The 13,900-nt window shown below is 41.4% G+C and overlaps 1 protein-coding gene across 1 annotated transcript; it reads right to left on the bottom strand.

Annotated features, from left to right (window-relative positions):
* Positions 1-3,363: 3,363 nt before the first annotated feature.
* Positions 3,364-5,856, bottom strand: LOC308138912 (E3 ubiquitin-protein ligase TRIM21-like; the record flags this gene model as incomplete). Its single annotated transcript, XM_080521218.1, has 1 exon — positions 3,364-5,856. The coding sequence occupies one exon, from the start codon at positions 5,854-5,856 to the stop codon at positions 4,225-4,227; it is 1,632 nt and encodes a 543-aa protein (XP_080377344.1). The 3' UTR covers positions 3,364-4,224.
* Positions 5,857-13,900: the final 8,044 nt, after the last annotated feature.

Genomic DNA, 13,900 nt, shown 5'->3' with positions numbered 1-13,900 from the left:
GAGGGCCTTCTGTATCAAAAGAAGAAGGCCGTGAAAGATCAACAGGAGCTCAAGTGCACAAGAAGCTCCTGCAGATCTTTAATGGCCTTCTACTTTTGATACAGAAGAAGAAGGTGTATATATACATATTTATAAAGAAAAACAACGTATAAAATGATCAACGGTGGTCAGGTAACATCCATGTATCCAACTTACCATTTTTTAGCAAAATTTTAGAAAAAATTGTTTTTAATCAATTAAATACATTTTTACTTACAAATAACATTTTAGAGAAGCATCAGTCTGGTTTTAGGAAGAACCACAGCACAGAGACAGACCTTTTACAGATTTTAAATGACATCAGGTACAATCAAGACTCCCAACAACTCACAGTCTTGATTTGATTGGATCTTAGCGCTGCTTCTGACACTGTTGATCATTGTATTTTACTAGATAGACTTAGAAATCTGGTCGGCGTCTCTGGTAATGTTTTTAATTGGTTCAGTTCTTATCTCACAGATCGACGCTTCTTTGTAAGTTTGGATACACGTTCCTCAGGTACCCATGAAATCCACTATGGGGTTCCCCAGGGGTCGATCTTAGGCCCAATCCTTTTTAATTTATACATGCTGCCACTAGGGGATGTCATCAGGAGACACGGTGTCAGCTTCCACAGCTATGCTGACGACACACAGCTGTATGTGGCCGTGTCTCCTGATGACACACAGCTGTATGTGGCCGTGTCTCCTGATGACACAAGGCCGATTGATGCCCTTTTTAACTGTATTTTAGATATCAAGTCATGGATGGCAGCAAATTTCCTCCAGCTCAACCAGGACAAAACAGAGATTTTAGTTGTAGGTCCTGAACACCAGAGAGAGAAACTTTTACCAAAACTGCTAGATTTCAACTCATCTTCATCTGTAAAGAACCTGGAGTAACTTTTGAGTCTGAGCTTAATTTGATCTCACACATCAAAAATGTCACAAAGACTGGTTTTTATCATCTGAAGAACATAGCCAGACTCCGCCCACTTCTCTCTCAGGCAAACGTGGAGGTGCTAATGCTTTTATCTCATGTCGAATTGACTATTGTAACGCCCTGCTCTCTGGTCTCCCCAAGAAAACTTGATCAACACTACAACTCTTACAAAACTCTGCGGCACGAGTGCTGACGAGGACCAGAGGGGGGGCCACATCACGCCTATTTTAAAATCGCTGCATTGGCTCCCCGTTCGCTTCAGGATCGATTTTAAGCTTCTTTTACTAGTTTTTAAGTGTCTTAATGGTTTTGCGCCCTGTTATTTATCTGAACTACTTTTATCATATCAACCCTCGTGGGCCCTGAGGTCCTCCGGCACCGGCCTTTTAATTGTCCCTCAAACGAGGACCAAGACTCACGGGGAGGCTGCGTTCAGCTCCTATGGCCCCCGTTTGTGGACCAGCCTGCCGGGGAACCTCAGGGCTGCAGAGTCCATTGAGGTTTTTAAAAAAGGGTTAAAAACTCACCTTTTTAATCAGGTTTTTAACTGATTTTATACATGTATGTGTGTATATAGTTATATATTTGATCAATGTATTTATCTACTTCTATTTATTTATTTATTTCAGATAATTATCTAATTTTTTACCTTCTTTTTTATCTCCAGTGGTTCCTCTAGGGGGCGCTACACTGGTGGTGGCCGGTTTTGCCGCTGGTGGAGCCGTCCCGTGGGTTTCCCTGCCCGGGCACCTGGCTGCTCCCCCACTATGTGGTGGGATTGGCTGGTCTGCCCGGCTGGGGGGGATCTGTGGGGCGGCGCCCCCTGTGGTCGGAAGTTGTGCCGCCCCCAGTGTGGACGGCCCAAATGTGTCCCTTTCCTCACCTTAGTCCTCAGTGTCCTGCCATGTCTTCATGTCACCTTAGTCCTCGGTGTCCTGCCATGTCTTCATGTCACCTTAGTCCTCGGTGTCCTGCCATGTCTTCATGTCACCTTAGTCCTCGGTGTCCTGCCATGTCTTCATGTCACCTTAGTCCTCGGTGTCCTGCCATGTCTTCATGTCACCTTAGTCCTCGGTGTCCTGCCATGTCTTCATGTCACCTTAGTCCTCGGTGTCCTGCCATGTCTTCATGTCACCTTAGTCCTCGGTGTCCTGCCATGTCTTCATGTCACCTTAGTCCTCGGTGTCCTGCCATGTCTTCATGTCACCTTAGTCCTCGGTGTCCTGCCATGTCTTCATGTCACCTTAGTCCTCGGTGTCCTGCCATGTCTTCATGTCACTAGGCATGTCTTCACCTATGGTGTGTGTCTGCATGTGTGTTCATTTGCTTTTTATTCATCTATTTTATCTTTACACTGTTTTTAATTCTTGTTGAAGCACTTTGTGTTACTTTCATGTATAAAAAGTGCTATATAAATAAAGATTGATTGATGTTTGAGTTCATGTAAAACCTTCCTGACCAGCAGGTTTTCTGTGACACTTTAACAACACAGCAAATTTAAGAATCTTATATACATAGCTTAGATACGATCCCATCTGATTCACCATGTTCCCGATTCGACACGATTTGATATGAATTTGATAGAGATTCAATTCTACACAATGCAATACAAAGTGATTTGGTGCGAAATGATTCAACAGGATGTAAAGCAATTATACTTAACGTATACTAATGATCACATTTTGCTGATAATCTACTACAACTGTGTCAAACTGTTAACTTGGAACTCAAGAGTGTCAACAAGTGGTTCAAACAAAACAAACTATCTCTAAATCTGAGTAAAAGCAAAATGATGATATTCGGCAACAGTAATTCCAATTGGCAGGAAGCAGTTCAGATAGAGGGTGTTGTTATAGAGCGGGTGCATGAAATCACATTCCTTGGAGTTTTTATAGATGATAGAATTACTTGGAAATCTCACATTAAATATAGATCTACGAAAATTTCAAGAAACATTGCAATAATAGCAAAAGCAAAGCACATTTTAAATATCAAAGCTTTACACACCTTATACTGTTCTCTGATTTTGCCCTATTTATATTATTGTACTGTGGTTTGGGGTAGTACTTATAAAAACACAGTAAAACCAATAGTAATGTTACAAAAAGAGCTATTCCATTAATTCATAAAGGTTTCTGGACCACACAAAGTCATTATTTTTAAAACCAAAGATCATGAAGTTTAATGACATTGTGGAGTTCCAAGCAGTACAGATGTTCTATAAAGTACAGATGTTGTATAAAGTACAGATGTTCTATAAAGTACAGATGTTCTATAAAGCAAGTTACAGATCGTTACCAAGACAAATACAAAGAAGGTTCCAGATCGTACTGGTCGTTATGAAATACGTCAGGAATTCAACTTTAGGACTCAGAAACATAAACACAACCCTGAAAAGTTTTAATCCGACAGTTAAAGGTGAACAATTGTGGAACAAATTGGAGACGGAGTAGAAACAATGTCCAAACATCAACCTGGTCAAATACAAATACAAACAAAAGACTTTTGAAACATACAGAGAAGAAGAAATGCATTAGGGGGATGCATAAAATAGAAAACTTTCACCAACCATAATGTTTCCATGGAGGAAAAACTCAGGAGGAATCCAGGGGATCCAAGCGAGTCTATATTCATGAGCTGAAGTCTATGTTTTCAAACATTCAGCAATTTACAGGCAAAACCCTCACAAATGACGTGTGATCAGGATGTAGTTTGCACTGATCCTCACAGAGCCGTTACACTTTATTGCTGATGCTGTTTTTTGATTCTCTTCAATTTACACTGTGTGGGACAAACCTCCTACCTTTCAACCCGTTCATTTGAACACACCGTGTTAATCATCCTACATAAATGAAAACTTTAATAAAAAGGTTTTTTTATACTTGTTCCATCCAGCTGTTACTTTTGATTGTAAAATCTTCACATTAAATGTCGTTAAGAAGCTTTGAAGCTGCAGAGAAAAACGTGTGTGTTCATGTTGTGACTCTGCAGCTTGAAGACACACAGACTGAAAGATTCCTGCTCATGAAGCTCTAAAACAAACACATGAACAATTTCCTGATTGAGTCAAACATGTCATGAATCTGACTGCTCAGTTTCCTCTTCCATCAGATCTTTACTTGTTTGGGACAAACTGTCAGAACGTTTCTTTAGGTACAAACTGCTGCTCAGTGAAATCCTAGAGTTGTTCACCATGGATCACAGTGAATCGTCACTTTCTCACCACTTTGTTCATTGTTGGTGACGTTTCATGATGAAAACTGATCAGACAGTTTGATTGACAGGACAGATGATCAGAGGTGCAGAGTTTTTACCACCATCATTAAACCCGGGACTGAAGATTGGGAGGAGTTTGTCAGTGAAGCAGCAGCCAGTGAAGGAGGTGATCAGAGCTGCAGCTTCTACGTCATAAAAAGAGACCAGACCCTCCTCATAATCCACAAACACCCCCACCTTCTCAGGAGCAAACCTCAGAGAGAGACGAACTGAAGGCTCTTTACGAACCCAGTACTCATTTCCATTTATCAAGTATATTGTCCAGAAATCTTCATCAGGTCTCAGTGTGAACAATCCCTTCCTGGTGATGGACTCTTTGCTCACTCCTAAATCCCACTCAGTCTTTCCTTTAACCTGAACCTCAAAGTAAAATTTACCTGAAGAGAAACTCTGTTTTCCTAAAACATTAATATAAAAAGAAAATCTCTCTGGGTTGTCTGGAAGCTCCTTCCACACGTCACCATGACTCACTTGTTTTCCATCATCAGACAGGATGAGATGAGGATGAGCTGTATCAGGATCAAGAGTCACATCCACTGCAAACTGCTGCTTCCTCTTCAGCTCAGGATCAAACACCTTCTTCTTCATGTCTTTGCTGAGAGTCTCCTCCAGCTGAGCCACAGCTCTCACCACAGTCCCCTCATAGGATGATGGAGGGATGCTGACCTCCGTCCAGTCCTGGGTGGGTGGAGCAGCTTTCAGGGAGGAGAAGCCTTGGAGGAGGTGGAGGTGGTCTTCAGAGTGAAGGAGCTGCTCCACCTCTGAGCTCCTCTTCATCAGCTCACTGATCTCCTCTTCCAGATGTTTGATGAGACCTTCAGCCTGTTTCTCTCTGGCTTTCTCTTCCTCTTCCATTCTCTCCATCATCTGCTTCAGATCTCTCTCAACACGCTGCATCAGAGCAGTGAACACCTCAACACCTTCTGCTTTCTCTCTGTCTGCAGCAGCTTGACTCTTCTTCAGACACTCTTTGATCTCCTTGATCTTCACTCGTCTCTTCTGGACCATCTGCTGCATTTCAGCCTCAGTCTTCCTCAGCTCCGTCTTCTTCCCTTCACATTCTTCACTCAGAGGAACAACCTGGTGAGTCTTGTGCTCTAAAACACTGCACATCATGCAGACACACGTCTGCTCGCTCTTACAGAACAGCTCCAGAGGTTTCTGGTGCTTTGGACACATCCTGCCTTCCAGGTTCTCCACAGGCTCCACCAGCTGATGTTTCTTCAGGACTGACACTGTCAGGTGAGGCTCCAGGTGAGTCTGACAGTAGGAGACCAGGCACACCAGGCAGGACTTGAGGGCCTTCACTTTGGTTCCAGTGCAGACGTCACAGGGAACTTGTCCTGGTTTGGCAGCTTGTTGCTCTGAGCTGCTGCTGGCTTTGTGTTCAGCTTCATGTCTGAACTGAGCAAGAACCTCCGAGAGCAAAGTGTTGACCCTCAGCTGAGGTCTCTTGTAGAAAACCTCTTGACACAGGGGACAGTCACATATGACCTTGGAGTTCCAGTGTTTAGTGATGCACTGGTTGCAGAAGTTGTGTCCACATGGTGTGGAGACTGGATGAGTGAACACGTCCAGACAGATGGAGCACAGGAAGTGATCTGGACTGGCAGCAGACATCTTCACACCCTGACGACAAAAGACAAGAGTTGATTGAAAGATTGATGCATCATTGTACATGTGGTTCTTTGGCCTTCTTGTAGTGGCTTTCTATAAATTATGCCTAAAACAACATTTCATCTTATAAAGAAAATTCCCTCCAGGATAAATCATTTAGATCAGGACTATTCAACTCTATTTTTGGGAGGGCCACATTTTCAGAAAGCTAAGGCCCCGGGGGCCGGACAATTCCCTGAGCTATTATTCCTGATCTCAACCTGACACGATGCTCTGCCACATTCAAAAGTCTTTTATTTTGGTACATGGCAAAAAGTACAAATCACTGACTTTATACACATCATAGTGTTTTTGTTTTGGAACAAAGGCTGTTTCAGCCCCATAAACACATATTTGAAACATCTGAAAGATGATGTATGTCTTTCTGTATAATGTTGTAAATTCTGACATCTCTACTTGTAATTTCTTTCAACAATCCACAGAAGAGAGCAAACAGACGATCAGAATTGAAAGATTAGCTGAACTTGCCAATGGATTTCATGTCACACAGTAACTGAAAATGTTGAGCATCTGACAACAAAAGCTGTTTATCGAACAGATTTAATACCACGGCTTTTTATTTTGTCTTTTTTGTTTCGTTCCGTTTTTCTCTTTTCCTTTTTTTTCTTTTTTCCCTTTGTTTTATGTCCTTTTGTTTTTGCTTTTGTTATAATTATTGTGATTATTTTGGTTTTTGCTCTGTTGCTGCTCAGGCTGGTTTAATCTCATGGCAGTTGGAAAATATTTAGATCACTGTGATTATTGTATTATTAAAAAGAAGAAAATAAATGTATGTAGCACTAACAAGGGTATTGTATGTTTCTCCCCACCAAGTCTTTCTCTGTCTTTCCTCTCCTCTCCTCTCCTCTCCTCTCCTCTCCTCTCCTCTCCTCTCCTCTCCTCTCCTCTATCCTCTCTTCTCTCTCTCCTCTCCTCTCCTCTCCTCTCCTCTCCTCTCCTCTCCTCTCCTCTCCTCTCCTCTCCTCTCTTCTCTTCTCTTCTCTTCTCTTCTCTTCTCTTCTCTTCTCTTCTCTTCTCTTCTCCTCTCCTCTCCTCTCCTCTCCTCTCCTCTCCTCTCCTCTCCTCCTCCTCCTCTCCTCTCCTCTATCCTCTCCTCTCCTCTATCCTCTCCTCTCCTCTCCTCTCCTCTCCTCTCCTCTCCTCTCCTCTCCTCTCCTCTATCCTCTCCTCTCCTCTCCTCTCCTCTATCCTCTCTTCTCCTCTCCTCTCCTCTCCTCTCCTCTCCTCTCCTCTCCTCTCCTCTCCTCTCCTCTCCTCTCCTCTATCCTTTCACCCCCACCGGTCCACAGAATTCCTCCACCTCTGACTCTGGTTTCTACAAAGTTTCTCCTTGTTGGGGGAGTTTTTCTTTCCACCGTCACAAACACACCTGCTGCTCATGTGGATATGTTGGGCTTTTCTATTTTCTCTATAAAAGCACATTGGAATGACTGTAATGTATTTAAAATGTCTTTCTTTTTTTTAATAAATAAAAAAAAGTCAACAGAACTGATCTGCGGCCGGTCTGATGTCATCCGCGGGCCGGAGTTGGCCCGTGGGCCGCCAGTTGAATAGGCCTGATTTAGATTCTATTCTACTTGAGCCTTCAGAACAAGACAGTAAACATACAAAGGTCCCGATAGAAAAGGAAGGTCTGGAAATACTAGGAAATTAGCCCACATAGTCAGCATGCACATGATCCAGTCTAGAAGTTGCAGAGCCAAATGGCCCATGAGGCAAAGTTAATGCAAAGCGTGTCATGGTCTCTAGAGGGCGCCACAAAACCTAGAAGAAAAAAACATCTTCAATAAAATTATTAAAACGAATTATTACTATTAAATCTTGAACTAGAAAAGCTGACATTGATTCAATTGTGAAGCTATTATTATTGTTGTTGTTATTAATTATTATTATTGTTGTTGTTATTGTTGTTGTTACTCCATAACGTAGCATTCGAACATGCAATATTAAATTGCAGTTTACTGCTTATCAACAATTCACTGTAATGTCAATAAAGTTGTACTGAATATGTCTATATCTATAATATGCATCAGAAAAAAATAAATTTTATATTACACATGCCTCATAAACATGTATCTGTTACGTCGTTCAGCCTGTGCAAACGTTAGGCCATCATCAACAGTAATATATATATATATATATTCTTTTCTTTTTCTCTACTATATATATATATACACACACACACACACACGCATATATATATACATATATATATAAAGATAAGGTACTTTATATTGCTCTGTATAGCGTTATTATATTTGGTTTCGTATATAGTCTGTAATTTACTGTGTGCAAACTCTGGATATTTGAAATGTTTGTTCTACTTATTATCTATTACTATAAATATTAATATTACGTATTCACCTATTGACATCATCTTTATTTTGGGGTGTGCGTATTTATATTGTACTCTGATTTTGTTTTCGTATTGATTTCTAATTTATTACATTGCATTGACATGCTATCCTATAAATTAAAGACAATACTAATAAGAATGTCTTTCCACTTCTTTATTATGTAATCCGCCACATAAAATCGTTCTTAAGGCGCAATGTCTTCTTTTATAAACACTTTGCTGACATCTTAAAGTATGATCACATTGACACTTCCTGTTTTTCCACATTTGAGACGCAGCGCTTTTTACTTTCGGTTTTACTGAAGCTGCGCACCACAATCACATTTAATCGTCAATAACACGATTTAAGCGGTAAATAACAGGATTTTCTCAAACGTCATAAACTCCTATCAGTCTCTGCTTCACTCACACTTTAAGTTGTCGTGATTGTCTCTGTTGATAAACCTCACAACTCCTTACAAATTCTTTGTAAAGTTTCTGTCGATGAGTTAGAAACTAACCTCAGTTTCCACCGGAGCGACTTTACAGTTTGTACTTTTCTATTCTACTTGAAAGTTGGTGGACTTTGAATTCAGTGTGCTTGTAGAAACTCACCAGTACGTGACAGACTCCAGGTGAACTCCGTAGAAAGCTGAAGGTTTGTCTGAATAACTTCCTATTTCAGTGGCAGAAGGAGGAGACAGGTACCTCCTCCTCCTCCTCCTCTCAGTTTTATAACTGCAGCTTTGGAGCCACAAGTAGTTGAATCATTTCCAAAATGACTTTTATCGCTGGGATTTTTAAAAAGGTCGAATAAATAAAACACAAAGACATTTAAAAAAGGAAATGCTAAAATGACTACAATTTCCAAAAGTGAGGGGAATACAAACTTAAAATGTCAAGAAAGAAAAGTAAAATTGCTTAGAAAATAGATAAAATGATCAAACAAATGTCGTCTTTCCCGTGACTCCATGACGCCTCTCTGTAATCAGTGTTTGCTGTGTTTTGGTTGATTTAATCATGTGCCGCCCCTTTAAGAGAACAGAGGCATTGTGAACTCCGTTGTGCTGTGTGTCCCTTCAGACCTACCGTAGTTTTTTCTCCACAAACACGGAGCTTTGAGTGAAGCTGTTGTTTTCATTGTATACTCATTCATGGTTTCTCAGCTGTACCCTGGAAGGCACATATGTCTGTGAGTATTGATTGTTCTTGTGTGGAGCTTGCCTGTTGAAGACTCAGAAACACTTCATATTTGTGTGGGAAAACTTTAAAAACGGAGCGAGGCTAATGCGTTAGCTTGTCAATGGCGTTTTCAATGCAATGTTAGCATTAAGCTAATCGCTAATTATTTTTTGTGGTTAGTTATTCAAGAATTTAATTTGTTTATGAGTGTTTGTGTTATGTCTGATCATTGTTGTGTTAAAGAACAAAGCCAAACAACCTGTAACATTTTATTTTTTATCTTTGTATTGCAGTTTCACAGTGTATCGTCAGTAAACATCCCAAAACGCACCTGCTGACTCGGTGTTTATTGGAGATCCCTGTTAGCTATCTGCCAAGTTTACCACGGCAACAAACAAGGGCAGAATAAATCATTTGTCTGCTTATATTAGTCTATTTTAAGCCTTGGACATATTCCTGTACTTGATTTTCATCGTTATTTGGTGGAAAGTAACAAAATGTGGTTCTTTTGGGGACAAAGTTTGGATCATTCATCTGACATTACAAGAGCGTACAGCCTGCAGACGCACATCATTCAGAGCTTTTCTTTTTGACATTGTTCTTTATTCCGGACTTCCCAGCACATGACGAACATGTAGCATGGTTCCCAGCAGGGGGCGCTCCAGGAGAACGCATCAGAGGCAGCAGCTTGTACTTTGCACAGCAGAAGATGGAGCTGTTGTCTTGTTGTCATGAGCTTCTCTCAGGCATGAAATAATCTGGACTTGTCATGGCGCTGTGTCTTCCCTTGGATTGTTTCCAAACTGACGCCAGCTGCAGTGAAAGCTGCCATGAGTTGAAAACACCTTCATGTTTGAGAGGACACACGCTGGCTGATGTTGGAATTCGTTCCCGTGTTCCCATGAATTCCGCGTGTCCGTTGATCCAGGAGAGGCAGAAACAGAGTTGATTCCTCCAGAGTGAATTTATTGATCACACAAGCAAGAGAATACAAAATGCATATAGCAGAGGTTGCAGAATACGAGCTGGGTCCGTTCTTCCGAGCAAACCCACAGCATGCACCCTAGATTAAGGTGAAGAAGGCCCCGACTGCTCTGTATCACGTCTTTTATACATCCCCAGTTCCCCTTCTTCACACGATTGGTCAGATACCTTTTAGAAGTACAGAAGTACGAACTGTACAGACAACTCCTACGCTCTGATCACTGAAGCCTGCTGTACACTGGTTTGCCCTTGGAACGTTTTGGTTTTTTGGCTGATCAGCTGACAAAAGATTTCAAAAATTCCTTTCAGATGGACGCTCGTGATCACATCTTCATGTCACTGATGAAGCTCCGCCTACATTTGCTGCAGGACGACCTTGCTGAAAGATTTCATGTGTCACAGTCACAAGTCAGCAAGATTACATCTCTGTGGTTCGACATCATGGAGGAGAAGTAGGCCAGTGTAGGCTTTGTTTATTTGTTTATTTGTACATTAAAGTTCCTCCTGAGCTCCTCAGTGCATGTGTGGTCTCTTCCCATGTCGTTCTCTCCATGTTTCTGTGACACACAGTGAAAGACAAGTCATTAGCAGAGTCAGAAAAACACAGTTTTACAAATGGAAATACAATATAACAGACTATTGGTGCAACAGAAAGTATAATAAGAGATAAAGTAGCTGTGCTTTAGTTTTTACATTCATGCTTTACTGTTCTCAGTTTTAGAATAGACTAGACTACATTATCATCATCAAATGTCTGGGCCTAAGGTGATGTAGTGAGCATTCATTAAAATCTAACCCTAACCCTGCTACTCCATTGGCCTTTTTGTATTAATCTGCTATTTCATATTGATTTTGTTGTGTCTGCTAATAGCAAATAGCTTTATGGTTATTTCTGTTCCTGCAGCAGCTAAATATTTCCCGACATGGACATGCTGCATATCTTTACAAAGCATGTTTTGGGTACTTTTTACTCACTGGGTTTGTTTAACAGATGCCTTAATTTCCTAAGCAAGACGCGGCTTAAGAATCGCTAGACCGGCTGGAAGCTAACTTGTTAGCAACGTTAGCCTGTCGTCTTGTAAACACTGCCAACTCCGCGCTGCGGCACGATAATGACAGCATGTAGCACTGGACACACTCTGATTTAGACTGTAGTCTGTAATAAAGTCACTCTATATGGAATATTGTGTTTCCACACTGAAGAATCCTCCAGATTGTTGCTCTTTGCTCTCCTCAGTGAAGAGGAGCTCCGTACTGAGACACAGAAGGCAAACGGGCTCTAGAAACACCTCAAAGTCATTTTCAAACTATCAACAGAAGCAATGCATCGTTTACTCGTTGGTGTACATGATCAGAGCACATTTGGCGCAAAATAACCTCCCTTATATGATATTTTAGATGCAAGTCTTCCCAGTAGTTCTCCGCTGAAACGAATGCGATTTCGCTGTAACAGGAAGTGCGTTTCAAACGGAAGTGTGGGACAGAAGTAAAAGTGGGCGGGGCGGAATAAGGTGAATAGTCATGTGTGGAAATAGCGCTTTAAATACTTCCCAGCAGTGTCACAGTGACACCTGCTGGTGGAAAAGCGAGCATGCGATGACGTGTTTCCGTTTCCGGTGTAAACAACGCTGCCAATATGGCGGCGCCCTCATCGAAGTTAAAATGACAACAACTTTCCAACGAAAAATCCGTTATTTCTTTACAACAAAGCGTTTAATACAGTCTTAGAACATACTGTGTGATCCGATCAGTGATGACAGATGGAAAGTGTTGGCTAATGAGAGGGAAGCGCGATACTTTTCACCTGTTTTGAACTGAAAAGTCACTTTAAAATGATCTATACAGGTCAGTTTAGGAAAGAACAAAACAGCTTTTCTTATTCAAACTGTACTTGATTATTTATGAACCACACATTACAGCTGCGCTTTGTTATCTTTCAAAAACTAATTGTCCAAATGAAAAAGTACATTTATTTAGACTCTTGTCGACAACCCTGTATAATATTGGAACAAATTGGAGACGGAGTAGAAACAATGTCCAAACATCAACCTGGTCAAATACAAATACAAACAAAAGACTTTTGAAACATACAGAGAAGAAGAAATGCATTAGGGGGAGAAGTAGGATCAACTTGTGTGTGTGTGTGTGTGTGTGTGTGTGTGTGTGTGTGTGTGTGTGTGTGTGTGTGTGTGTGTGTGTGTGTGTGTGTGTGTGTGTGTGTGTGTGTGTGTGTGTGTGTGTGTGTGTGTGTGTGTGTGTGTGTGTGTGTGTGTGCGTGCGTGCGTGCGTGCGTGCGTTGATATGTTCGTTTGAAATGTGGGAGGTTCTTTTTTGTTGATGTGTTTGTTTTGTTCTTTCTACACTAGTGTGAAATGTACTTTTTGTTGCTCTGAGTTTGGGGGTCGGCGCTCAGAAGCTTCTTGCTTCAGCCCACTCCTTGTGAGCAGAATGTTTACTGCTCAAATTAACACATAAATAAAAGATAAAGAACATTGAATGTGTTTCCTGGCTGCTTCCTGCACTTGAGCCTCCGTCCACCCCCATAACAGTGTGTTGTGTTAATGTGGACTTTTACTGTGAAAAGTTCAGGCAAACATGAACCAATCATCAACAAAAGAGGCGTTGAAGCCCCGCCCATCAAAGACAACGTTGATTTCCACCTTTTCCGATTTTTGTCCGAAATCCAGAAAACAAAAACATCAATTCTCATTTTTTTATTTTCTGGCTCAAATGAGAAAAAGACCAGTTTTTTGGCTTCTGATTATGATTTGTGGTTTTTTGTCGACAAATCAAACTAACAAAATGTTCCTTGGTCGGACGAGGAGGGCGATCAATAATCGATTAATCTCCCTGTGGTCGTCTTTTGTGTGTCTCAGTTTCTCACACACACACACACACACACACACACACACACACACACACACACACACACACACACACACACACACACACACACACACACACACACACACACACACACACACACACACACACACACACGTAGTTTCATTACAGAAACAACCAACAGCACCACCTTGTGGCCTGTCATGCTAACATGCGTCATTTCCAGCGTTTCTGCCGTTTCCGTATAAACGGACATCGTTCTCAAAACGTTGCCGTGGCGACACGACACAATTGTAAAGTGAAAACACCAAAACGTTTTCCGCTTTCACTTGAAAACATTGTTGTGTGAATTGGGCTTGAATTCAGGGTCATGATGGTTCCAGGTGAACATGAGAGAACGTCAAACCACCGTGTTCATTTAATACGTCATCATGTAGGCAGAGATGAAACTGTGAGCAACATGTTTCTTTTCACCATTTGCTGGGATTTTAATGGTGATTTTCAGAGTTTGAGTGTCAATATTCAGCCAGCAGACGATCACTAGTGTCTTCTCTATATCTGAGCTCGTCCGCCATGAGCGCCTCACGTTTTACCGCCAGATGTTTGGTGGAATCACGCCTGTTGTTGTGTTTCATCATCAGC

Source organism: Blennius ocellaris, assembly GCF_963422515.1.
Source record: "Blennius ocellaris genome assembly, contig: SUPER_13_unloc_2, whole genome shotgun sequence".
Lineage (NCBI taxonomy): Eukaryota > Metazoa > Chordata > Actinopteri > Blenniiformes > Blenniidae > Blennius > Blennius ocellaris.
Note: the sequence above shows the minus strand (reverse complement) of the source record. Positions and strands in the feature narration are given on the sequence as shown.